General features: G+C 32.0%; 1 protein-coding gene across 1 annotated transcript; it reads right to left on the reverse strand.

Moving 5' to 3' along the window:
- Positions 1–2531: 2531 nt before the first annotated feature.
- On the reverse strand, positions 2532–7228 carry LOC122589030 (uncharacterized membrane protein At3g27390). Its single transcript, XM_043761265.1, has 9 exons — positions 6976–7228; positions 6750–6858; positions 5728–5923; positions 5475–5611; positions 4985–5273; positions 4650–4756; positions 4020–4200; positions 3022–3470; positions 2532–2921 (listed from the first exon to the last, which is right to left on the reverse strand). The coding sequence occupies exons 1-9, from the start codon at positions 7058–7060 to the stop codon at positions 2777–2779; spliced, it is 1698 nt and encodes a 565-aa protein (XP_043617200.1). The 5' UTR covers positions 7061–7228; the 3' UTR covers positions 2532–2776.
- Between the last annotated feature and the right edge of the window lie 5980 nt (positions 7229–13208).

Here is a 13208-nt window from a genome sequence, read left to right on the forward strand (position 1 = left end):
TTTGGCAACTTTTAGCAAGTAGGATCGGCTAGAATTAGCCGATTGTATCAAGCATTGACAAGAAAATTACAAAGGAAAGATTCTTTTTTTTGTGGCTTGTTTTGGCAACTATATCAAAAAATTTACCATTACACATGGCATACTCCTATTAGTTCATAACTTGCCAATTTATCAAGACATTGGCACTACACCCTTGCCCCTAATATATGTTCCAATCTTTTATATTCAATCTTATTAACCAAATAACTGTATACATTATTTATATAATACATAATTTCAAAATTCTCGTTCTTGTTATCATTGACCTAAATTTAAATGGTTGACTTGAGAATTAAGATATCTAAAGGGTGTTTCGTGTTGCGTTTAGTAAATACATTTTGCTTTTTTAAAACTCTTTTTTCATAACAAATAATATATTACTATTTCATCCAAAAACTTTTTTAGACTATTTATGTTTTATAAACATAATAATCAAATAATTATTTTAAAACGTAATCTTAAACACCCTGCTAATCACTTTAATATTTGAAAAATCATGGATATATAAGTTTTACATATAGCAAAAAGATTAAAGTTTTATATCGAGTCACGAGATGTATATTCACTTAGAGCACCCCCAATGTTTATCTCTAATACACTGTCGTATCAGCGTTACATCTAAAAACTTCTTTCCAATACATTTTTCCAAATTTAAACCCAATATCCAATACATCTAATATATTTCAACACCCACCATCTAAATTAATAGACATATGTTTGTAAAGGAAAGAATAAAAAATAGAAATAAAAAATAAAAAACCCAATACACTCCGTGGTCATCACCACAATCCCAATATACTCTTTTCCTAATACGAGTAGTGTTAAAGTGAATACACTTACATTCTCAATACATTCTCATTGGGGTGCTCTTATGATGGATTTTTCCTTAGTGGTTTTGAGGTGTTGCACTTTAAGAATGAAAATGATTGTTAAACTAGTAGTTCACCAGTAATTCGATTTTTCGGGGGTTTAAAAATATATGCTACTTGCTAGCATGACATGGCAGAAGCAGCATTCTTCTTGGATCTGGTGCCCTCTTAATTTATTTAATTTATTCTGTAGGGTCAAAATTCAGAAATCCTTGGGATCCCTCCTTCTCTTGAATTACCTGTTTTGTACATACTTATTACTTACCTATATTGCAAATCTACACGTATTTAATAAGAATATGATACATGAGGTTACACTTGTGGCTACAAATCTGTGCGTGTTCCGTCATTATAATCCATGGTACGACATACGAGTATATGATACGTTTTTATCATTTTTTTTTTCTTGAAAATTCAATCGGAATACGACATTAGAGAAACATCACCGTATAATAGTGAAACCTTGCATGTACTTTAAACAACGAAATGTTGACCATAAGCCGTTACAAGTATTTGGATGGAAAATCCCCAAGGTTTGACATCCCTAAGGATCGAACTCAAAACCTTGGGTAAAAACCGGGAGTGCCTCTGATGTTGGGGATAAGCAGTAATCAACGAACAAAACGGATATTGAACAATCACTGAAGACGTGAAATACTTTCAGATTAAATCAAATCGGTGGTTCACCCCAAATAATGATTAAAAAGTTTCTGTATGTTTTTGTGTTTGAGCGTGTATATGAACTAGAGAGAATTCTTGGAAGAAATCGTAACAGAATGAATGGGATCAGGGCCATTTAGTTTTCTTAAGATTTCCAAATTTCCATATTCAGTCCCTTAAGTTTCAAAATAATTTCAGCCAAAGGATCCGTCTCTTGGACTCCGCTCCTAGGGGCGCTGTCCCCGGACCCCCATCCCTTATATAATGTATTATTACGACTAAAATGGTAAGTTAATTCAATTACAATTAAATATCTAACATCTGACTAGTTGAACTGATCATCATTTATGACAACGACAACAAGTGATGGTGAATAATATAGTTATCTTAAGCTTTGTGTGATGTATATTGAAAATAATTTAATTAAGGGTATTATAAGTATTTTAGTTAAGATTGATGCTTAAATGAATGATAAAAATATTTTGAGATTATCAACTAATTAGTTGAACAAAACAAATAATTTATAATGTATTGGAATTAGAGATATATCTAATCAATATTTAGTTATTTAACCAAATATATCCCATTATATACTACGAGTACAATATGAGTCCATAAATTGTTCAGGTTATTGGAAAACATATCATAAACCACTTGGTTCTGCTGTTGTGCATATATACCCTGCTAAATGAATAAGATGTATATACATTTATGTGAACCTTTCTACATATATGTAACAAGTATAACATTGGTTCAGTAAGCAGGTATAAGGTTTTTTCTGTTAAGCTATTTGTGACAGCGATTATTTAAAATGAATGTACGTAGCCTACCCAAGGTATATCGTTACCATTTCTCTGAAATAAGTTCTTAATGAAACTAAAGATACCAAAAAAGTCACATGATGATCGATAACAAATCCATCTTTTAAAAACACTAAACTAACCAATAAAAAAAAGAGGAAAATACAAAGCAAAGTTGGTTCAAAAATATAAAGCAAAAGGCCCTCACAAAAGATCAAGGATTGTATGTAGTTCATAAATCCATGGATGGTTGCTGAAGCAAGTTCTTCTATATGTGGATCTCAGCCCTAATTAAACCTAAGAGCTTTTGTACAACCAAAACAGTGCCATCGACTACAAAAACCAAAGAAAAAAAGAATATGAACAACCCGTTTTCATCCACATCAAAACTTGCAACTTCCTCAAGTCCTACACACTAGCTACCGATCTCATAGACATTGATCTCCCTGTTCCTTCCTTAGCGGCACAATATATGATCAAGTTCTTGATCACTTGTCGATACCTTCTTCTATAAGTTGGTAGCTTCGACGCACCACGTGTTAGTCCTAACAGCCTGCCAAAATGGTGCACATGTTAGTATCACTTTAGAGCATACGTACTATGAAGAAAAGTTATAAAAAATAAAATAAAACGATTTGGGGTTTAACTTATACCTTCTACTAATGCCTTGAATTTGAGCTGCTCTAACGGGGTCTTCGGGTACAATACTTCCATTATCCCAAGATTCCATACGTTGAGGATCGGTTCCAAAAAGGATTACCTTCTCCAAATACTTGATTTCACCTTCACTCAACTGGATCGCTCTAATTTGTTCTTTGATAACCAATATAGGATGAAAGAACCATTCAAATAATTTGTCTTGAGGCCGGTTTAATTGGGTAATTTCAAGCCCATCAAGAAGCACAAGACCCTCAGAACCAACTTTTATGGAGCGGAGAAGATTTTGGAAGAACGAGTAACAAGATAGCCCCAAACCAACAACGGGCGAGTCATTTCCTTTTTTGGCATTTAACCAATCATAAAGCTCTGCTTGGGTAATCACGTTGGCATCGAGTAGTTCCTTTCCTACTATTTCACAAGATTGCATGAGGTTTCCCCAAACCTGCATTACATGATACAAGATCATTATTTTATTGATGAAAAAGTTGCTCGTCTATTTCAATAATTGGTATCTCTAAGACCTATGAATTCATGGGAGTCGACGTTTAAGGTTTTGAAAGATAACTATACAAAAATGAGTAAAGGGATTGCATCAAGAAAAGTTCTCTTCTGAAACTAAAATGCTTGATATGAAAATGTATGCAAAATTTTCTCACTTTTTCAGTAAATCATTTTAAAGACTTTACATGACCGGGCTTAATAGTGGTTAGCTCATGACGCTGTCTTTTTGTTTAAGCCCATTCCTGGCTCCCAAAAACAAGGACTAATCTAGGCCCATTGGTCTTATACTCCAAACGAGCCCAGTATGGGATAGTGTTTTACTATTGTTTTTCTTGGGTACCAATTTTGGTTTGATTTTTAGTAAATTCCCAAACTATTATTTGGTTAAATCTAGAGTAAAAGTGGATTATAGTGTTCAATATTGGAAATGCTCTGTTCAATACATGCAACATAGAATGAAACACTAGGGGATTTAGTAAAGATGATTTACCTGCACCATTTTAACCTCCCTGATGACCTCCCTAACGGATCTTGATGACGATAAGGTAGGCATCACCATTACACCAGGAGCATGCAAAGAAAATGCATTGTGTTTTCCTTCTGATGAGCGAAGACTACCACTAATTGACATATGTGGTTCATGAGGAACCATCTTCTTTCGGTATTTAGGCCTACATTTTGCGACAAGTGTTAATTGTATGGATATCTTGACATCAACTAAGATAACGTAGAGCGGTAGAGGTGACAAATTGGTTAACATACCAAAATGTGTTCAGGTTGAAAGAGTCAGTTTTCGGATGGAGCAAAATGGGTAGAGTCGGGTTGGAAACTCACAAACACACTTTTATCCATTTTTATTAAAAGCTTTAATATTTGCTGTGTTATATGTTATTACAAAAATATCATATTTAACAATAACCCAAAATGTTTGAACAAAATAATATAAGGGCTTTATGTATAGAAGCTTTAGGCAAATTCCAGATGTCAACCTGTTTAGCATCTTTCCTTTAATCTTATATACCCATTGATTTAACCAGTTTGAAACTTAAACATACAAATAAAAACCCATTCATATATCAGTTTTAACCTCTAGGAAAATATATCAAAAGTGAGCTCTTACTTGGGGAAAACAGAACCCTCTCGAAGGTACAACCAATCATTCGTGTATTCATCAAATTCAGCAACGATAGCGATCACATAAGCAACACCCCTCTTGAAAGATCTTTCCTACAATTTCACCACAATATATAAGTTTATTGATTCATAAACTACATTTCCACAATGAGTCAAACTGAAGCATTTCAGTATCAACATACTTATTAGTGTTATGTATATTAACTTAATAACCCTAATCGATTTTACAGTTGAAAAGTAGTGTGTTCGATTCAAAGAAGTAGTGCGCAAAGTTATTTTTGCAGTGTAAAATTGAGTACCATAGAGGGTTTAGGTTCAAACCTGATATACTACGGCTGAGCCATACAAACCAACGAAAATGCTTGAAACAATAGTTAATAAGACGCTCCCGATAACAAAAATAGGCCACACTAGAATTGTTAACCCCGCAATAGGTATGCAGGCTGTTTCAAGAAACGGGCCTTCTCGACTAATTAGGTCATGAATGAATCTTTGCCAACCTTTGAACAGCATATATGGGCTCTTTATTATAGCAATGGCGGTGTAAAGAGGAACATCAACGATTATTCCCAGTAATCCAACAACTATGCATGCTGGCACATGAATCAACCTGAAAATTTACACCTTCAAGAGTTGAATTGATATTGCGTATTTTCTGATAATTTAGAGACTTTGATAGCAAAAAATGATAGTTCAACAACAAAAACCAAAAGTTGAATACTCATACAGAATAACAAAGATACATTATGTTGCTATGCCATTCTATTAAACCATTTTATTAGTCTTACATTTCAACGAATAAGAACAATACCTAAGAGTTCTAATCCCATCTGAAGAGGGGGTTAATTCACGAAGCTCCTTCAAGTAGAGGGGATAAGAATGATAACAAAGGTCAGCAAAATCTCGTACGACTGTGCAGCTTCCCTTAATCGTTCCCGATGTTCCATCCTGATGCCATTTTGATAAAATGTTACAAACATAAACTCCATATCATGTTTTTCTATATATGCATATATATAGATAGGTGTCTTTATGAAGTAAAATTGGAAAATAGATTTACTTACTACAATGCTATGCACGAACTTGTTTGATTCGTCTTCTTGTCGAAAGGCTTCAAAAGATGAAATCAATGGAGTAAAGAAGCCATAGCCAATACCAACAAGAACACTGCCACCTATGCTTAGACCTAACCAAAGCGCAAATAGAACTGGCAAACTAAAGAATATTGCTACTTTCAATGGTGCATCAAATATAGGAATCCTGTCATTAACATTAACATTATATGTTACAGTTTGTTACTGTACATTATATGATCAGAAATTAAGAAATTAATATCAACTGTTTGAAACCAGATATATTTAAGCTAACATAGTCAGTGCACACACATTAATTTTTTGAGAACGACAAACATTCTTATTCCTAGTCTTAAAATTGAATAACAAGTTGTTATTCAATTTTCATTACAGAGTACAATAATCCAACTTTGTGCAAGAACTTTTTAGCTTGAGCCCAACATTTGGGCTATGCATACCGATTGTTGTAAGCCTAGGCGCTGTTAACCTTTGGGCCTACTCGTCAAAAGAAGAAAAAAAAAGTTCATGTCTTTCAAATGTGGATAGAAGTCCACGTTTGACTTTTGAAATTTTCAAACCATATTTCTTTCTAGTTTCAAAATGAGCACAACTTAATAGAACAACAAAATGACTATGGTCGGAAAACAAAAAAGAAAAAGATTAATTGATGTCAACAACCATACATATTAGACCAAAATACATGCTTTTATTGAAAACCAACCAATTTTTTCATAAAATACTTAATAAAAACTTCTTTTTTCATAATGATTGAACAGAAACTGGAAATAGAAATGTAAACAAGAATCGGATTTTCAATTCTGCGTTACTTCACCAATACCATAATTATAAGTTTCGCCCGTATAGATATTATCTACATCTGCATACTATACCCTTTCGTCAAACTTTATATAAACAAAATTCAGGGTACTAGAATTATGTCATAATTAAACTTCATCAAAGCCCGAAAACGTAGTTAATCATACAAAATAAACATAAAGTTCATGAAAACTTACTTGACAAGGGTATAAACAGTCCTGGCAACATGAGTAGGAAATAGGCCTATAATTACTCCAACATTTCCAGCAATAAGTATCAAAGCAGCAACCGGGCCGATTAATAAACCTGTATCATTTTATATAACATATCATAAAAGTTAAACAAAAACCAATCAAACAGTAACAAGATTAAGACAACAATCTTGGGACAGTCAAAGAAAGAACAAGTCAAAAGTTTACGTACTTTTTAAAACACCAAAGAACAAAGCAGAACAGAAGGCGAAAACGACATAGATTATCTTTAACCAATCCGGTATCACGTTTAGCATCCTTGGTTTAAATGATCAGACACCAAAAGGGTAATAGAGTTGTAGCTCGAAGACTTGGTTTTAGTCAATTATATATACATATACATATACATGTATGTATATATTTGGTGTTTTGGTGTATGTAAATAAGAAGGTTTTGACCCAAAAGTTTGTATAAAAAGAGAGACGTATAGAGGAAAAGAAGGAACCAATCAAAGGTATGACAGAAAATAGGAAAGATATGTAGTAATATTGGAAGCCTTTCATGGGAATCATTTTATGTTTGGAATATTATAACAAAAGTTAGTATTGATTTCATAATTGTTTGGTAATATGCTATTTTGTATTTAGATGTCACTTTTAGCTTTTCAACTACTATTGGATTACTTATAATATATTTCATAATGAAGACATAATTGTGTTTCTATTTTTATTATGATATTTTATTAATTGTGTTCCCACGACATTTTACATGAGCTATTAGATTAGAAAAAGAATTTATAGATAACTAAAACTTTTTAGTCTTTTTGGTAGTAACTTTTAAAAGACTACACATGGATATATTTTTGTCATCGTTTGTCATATTATATATATTTCCAAACTCTTGATAAATTTATAAGTTTATCTAAAATGTTTTTTTCATATGATTGGGAATAAATTAACATTAAATAAACCTATGCCTCCAATTCCAAATCTCATTTACAAACAATACACACCCTTATTTTTCTGGCTAATAATATGATACGAAAACTTTGTAGGTGTGTATGTGATTCTTGCTTTGAAAGATGAAACAATACAAGTTAAGTTGATATTTTGTTTTTTTATTTTATTTTTAATATAATGTAGTTAACCACTAGGATGGTGATCCAAGACATGTTCTTTTAGTATATAGGTCACAAATTCTATTCTCCCTTAACGGCCGTAGTTTGATTCACCTATTATATGAATTTAAGCTTGCAAGACCAATCTAAATTTTGGAATTAGTATGCTTTCAAAGCAAGTAGGATCACTAAAATTCGTAACAGCCCAATGAGTACAACGTCCGTATAAAATAAAAATTTCCCGAAAAAAAATGAGCGAATATTTGTCATGATTTATGATATCAGGGAAAAAATCATTGATGTATCAAAATGAAAACCTTTGCTTCGTATTTGCGACGTTAATCACATTATAGGTAATTGTGATTTTATGATTTGCATCTTTTTTCTGTTTTTTTTGTTTGTTACTCTACTACTTTAAAATTCTTTCTTTATTCAAGATTTTTATTTTGGCATATGGAACCAAAAGGGTTTCAGCCCCTTCAAAAGTTTTACCATTAATATTTAATACTAATTTTCTTATGTATCCTTCAAAATTAATTTTCATATTGCATATTAGCCTTCCATAAAATTAAATTTTATGTTTCATTGAGTTTCGCCTCTTTATTGTAAAGCAGCATGATTGGATCAGTGGTAAACATCCTTGTCTCTGGAGACAGAGGTCATGGGTTTGATCCTCATCCCATGCAAAGGTTGGAGGGTCTTTTCTACCATTTAGGTAAAAACTGGAAGCAGCCTCTCTACTTAGGTAGAGGTAAGGTCTGCCTACATCTTAACCTCCCTCATACACCGTCGAGGTATTGGGGCTTAAAACCCGCGAAAGGCGGCATTGAGCAGTTACGTACTTACTTACTTACTGCTGAAACTGAAAGGTCTTAGTTTTGATGTATGCAAAGATGTTAGAGGGTTAGATGTTAGTAGCAAGAATGACCTAAATTGAATTGGATTCGATGGAGTGGTCAAATTGTAGATTTATGACACTTTTCTCCTCGGAATTCTATTGCTACGCTGGTTTTGGTTAACATTACAATCTTAATTGTTTTTTGGCAACAAATATGCAAGGCAGCGTCCCAAGATTTTTTTAACTTGCAAAATCCATGTAAGGGGCTAGACATGTAGAAAAAAAAGAAAACTCTCAAAACGCTTTAAAGAGTAAGTAGTTACAGTTATACTCGGTTACCTTTTTTTTTTTTTTTTTTTTTCTTAAAGATGTGGATCATTTGCTCATAACAAGGGGTCTAGATTATGTTATCTTAACTGGGTCCGAGCTAAAGAGCCCCCACACCATCAAAACCTTTTAGAGGAAAAACCTACAATTAAAATGACTCAAGGTACAACATTTAATTGAGATCAAACCATGCCCCTTAGCTAAACTTGAACCTGAATTTAACTATACTCGGTTACTTAAGTCACAAAATAAACATTTATTTGTCTAATATTTGGCTCTTGTATGAATCAAATAGTCCAACTATTTTTACTTTTTTTTAATCAAGGTACCCATGAAGTAACTCAATCTAAACGAATCCAACCATTTTTAACTACCATCTTATATTAGCAAGTATTGTAGTGTGTGTTTTGTTCATTTGGTTTTTTTTTCTTCAGCGACTTGCTGAAACATAACGTTAAAAAAAAAATTCGCTATTTAAAAAACAAAACACACACTATAAAGACTTATATGACCATTATATCTGTTAGCATTCACAATATACTCCGTAATAGTTAATAGCATGATTATCACATTAGTTATCTTTAAAAATTCCAATATGGCAGCTATAAATAGACTAAACGGACCTTATCTCATATATTGGAAATATATGGTCATGTTTCTAGAAAATAGGAGTGCTATTAAAGTTGTGTAAACTGATTTGACAGTTGTATAGCGACATTATATTTATCATATATGTAGTTCATAGATTTCACTCTCGTCGTATACAATTTTAAAATAGAGATAAAAACTTTGATAATATTTTACCTTTTAATTTTTTAATCAAAAATTTAGAGTCTAATTTTCGAGTGATTATTATTTTTGCATAATGAATACTTGGGATACAATTAAGTAGGGTCAATGTCATACGGGGTTGCTAGAATATTGGCCATGTGTTTTTTAAATAAATTCGGTCAAATTAGTCCGTCGCATGAATGACTTGGGTTAATGAATGCCCCACGAGCCACGCCACCGTTTCCTTGTTCTTCCATTCATCTTTAATGCATGGCTAAGCCTAACTAAAAACTGGTTCGAACCAATTGATATAATCAGCCGCATCAGTACTCGAGCGGTTTAACTTTACTTGATTTTTTAGTTCAGTCGCTCAAAGGAAAAACCGACCCTTTTTTCCAATTTTTTTTATTTTTCCGGTCAAGCTGTTTTCTTTTATTAATTTTTTTTAAAAAAACATCTTTTTGAAATGTTAAGTTTAAAGAGATTCTTCCATATCGGAATTTAATTGTTTGTAATATTAACTTTAAAAGTATTATTATAGAAATACAGGTTGATTTGGGATTTCAATCTATATCTTATTAAGAAATGCTAAAATTACAAGTAAAATATCGATTTTTAAAACATGCCTAATAGTCTAATACATGTGATTTGGGTCGATCTATATGTTTTTAGCAAAGTGTTAGGATTACAAACTAACTAACTTGGAAAAGATAAATTGAGTAAGACTTTGGTAAGATATATCGGGCTCGAACCCGGGAACTTTTGTGATGAAATATTTCTTCGTCACTAAATCATTTTGATGATGGTTTATTTTAAAAATAAATAAACATAAAAAGAGAGGTCAAATTTAAGCGTGTATCTTGACTTAAGATGGCGGCAAATCCATACATCTAATCTAAAGCCGCCGTTATCGACTCTCACTAAACTATGTAGTAAAATTAAATCCGAAGCTTCTAGAAGAGGCAACCTTTTTGCCTGCTTTTAGTGGAAACACACATGAGACAATATGACTTTTTTTTTTTGAACGTAGACAATATGACTTGTAATTTGCTGTTTATTCTTTCTTTAAAACTTAATTTATTACGTAGCGATTTCAATCGAAGAAATAGCCAAAATTGATCATATCGCGTTATATATCTACAAAAAGGTGTCCAAGTGTGAAGTGTCTTTTTTCTTGATTAACTCTCTTCTTATTAGGAAATATGAGTACTATTGGAACTTTCTAGTTATCAATCCTTATCATAATTAGACTAGGATCAAGACTTCTGTTTTTTCCTCATACATCAATAGTCAAAACATGTTTTTCAAATATTAGTGCAAGTGTTTTAAGCTTGTTTCGTTAATCTTTTATTATACTAAAACACAGTTGCTCTAATAACTTATCGACCAATCATAGCTCTCGAATTCTTAATGTTGACTTTTGTTTTCAATTTTGACTTTAATTTACACTTTTTTGTTTTCCATCATAAATTTACACTTTTTACCCAATAATTTCGATATAATAAATAAATAATAATATCTAATATATATCCGATAGAATAATATCTAATATTATCCAATAATATGTTCTATTATATAAATATATATATATATATATAAAGATCTTAATAGTAATTGACTAATTGTAATATTTTAATATTAATAGAGACAATTGAACTTATGACTTATTAGCCAATTATATCGCTTGATTTCATCAAATTGACTCTCGATAATGTCACCATTTAGTTTTTTACATAATTTTATTTAATTAATAAAAAACAAATAACTAAAATAATTATTTTACAATTTTTTTAAAAATTTGGTTCTATCTACAAAGTCCAGCTTTCACACAAGAATAATTGTACATCGCAGTATCTCGAGTTAAGTCGATAAGGGGCTCTAAGGTGTTAATATGTGATAAAGATGAGAAGAGAAAAGACATTACAATAAATTTCGTCTATAAAAAAGTTTTCAACTGCCGAATGAAGGTATATGCTTCCAATATTATTTTTTACATTAGTTTTCTTTCTATTAGCTTAACATTCTTGACATTTGAATTAAACACATAAAATCTACATATATCTTCAACTTTGAACTTATAAGCTTTTATGAGTTACATGTATTAATATCTATTTTTAATAATGTCGTAAGTCTTGTGTCCAGTGTTGGACACGAGTCTAAAATCTAGTACAAATCTAATTAGCTTGTAGCTTCAGAACTATCTCATTAGATGTATATCAAATCAGTTAATGGATTAATGTTCTTAAAGTTTTTGGGGTTTTTTATTTCTATAATAGAGCTCGCCGGGGGGCAATAATTCAAAGAAAATTTGATGGGTTTAAACTTTAAAGGTCATTTTCAACTAGCTAGATGTCTAGATTAGATAGTAAATACTCTATAGACTCCTGGGCTGAGCCACATAGGATGTAGAATGGGCTAGGAATCGCCCTTAAATATCAACAAATGCTTTATAGTGCACATATAAGCCCATTCAGATAGGCCTGCCCTGTTTGACTCATTAATTTGCTGAATTGTCATAAATTAATGAACGTCAAATACTCAAATTTAGTGGTGTCCGTGACTCAGTGGTATGGTTAAACTAGAGATTATTTTATTTACATTAAGATTTGATCTCAGAATCTTTAAGTTTCAAATTCCTAAGTTTTTTTTTTTTTTTTAAAGTTAGTTTCGATTCAGACGTGTTGCAGACAATCTACTCATGGAAAATACCTTGAGATGGGAAACCTAAGACTCGAACCCGAGACCTTGAAAAGAACTCACCCCCGAAGCCCACATAGTGGATTTAGAAGATACCTCTGGCCAACCAATCTAAATAGAGTTAACTCAACTCCATCAAATCCCTAATTATCAATCAATTCCTCTATCGTTAATTTATACTATATTATAAAACAAATAGTCTACATTTTAAGTTTCATCACTTCACCAAAACCGAATTACATCAATAACCTACACTACTCGTCATCTTCGCCATCGCCACCACCACCAATCTCCGCCAGCACCACCGCCGCTCACCACCACCTCCGCGGCCATTACATCACCGCCATCGCCGCTACCTGCATTGCCATCGAAACGCGTAGGTACCGTTCTAGTAATAAGTAATTAACAAGATTAATCCAATTTGATTCTTTGCAGACGTCGGAATAGTAAATGGCAATAAGTTATAAGTATTGGAATGATTAACATTTGAAAACTTTATCTAATTATATATATAAAAAATCTAATTATTTTAAACAACCAACTAACTGGATACTTAGTATGCAACACCCTAATGGCTAAAAGTACCCACCTCAGACGCACGAAATCACTTAATTCCACGTCTCGGAGAAAACTCATCCGCCTGAAAGTCTAATAGTATATTAGTTTCATAATTTATATTTTTTCAATGAAACTTAAACTTTTTTGAAAAAAATAT

Source organism: Erigeron canadensis, chromosome 2 (assembly GCF_010389155.1).
Source record: "Erigeron canadensis isolate Cc75 chromosome 2, C_canadensis_v1, whole genome shotgun sequence".
Lineage (NCBI taxonomy): Eukaryota > Viridiplantae > Streptophyta > Magnoliopsida > Asterales > Asteraceae > Erigeron > Erigeron canadensis.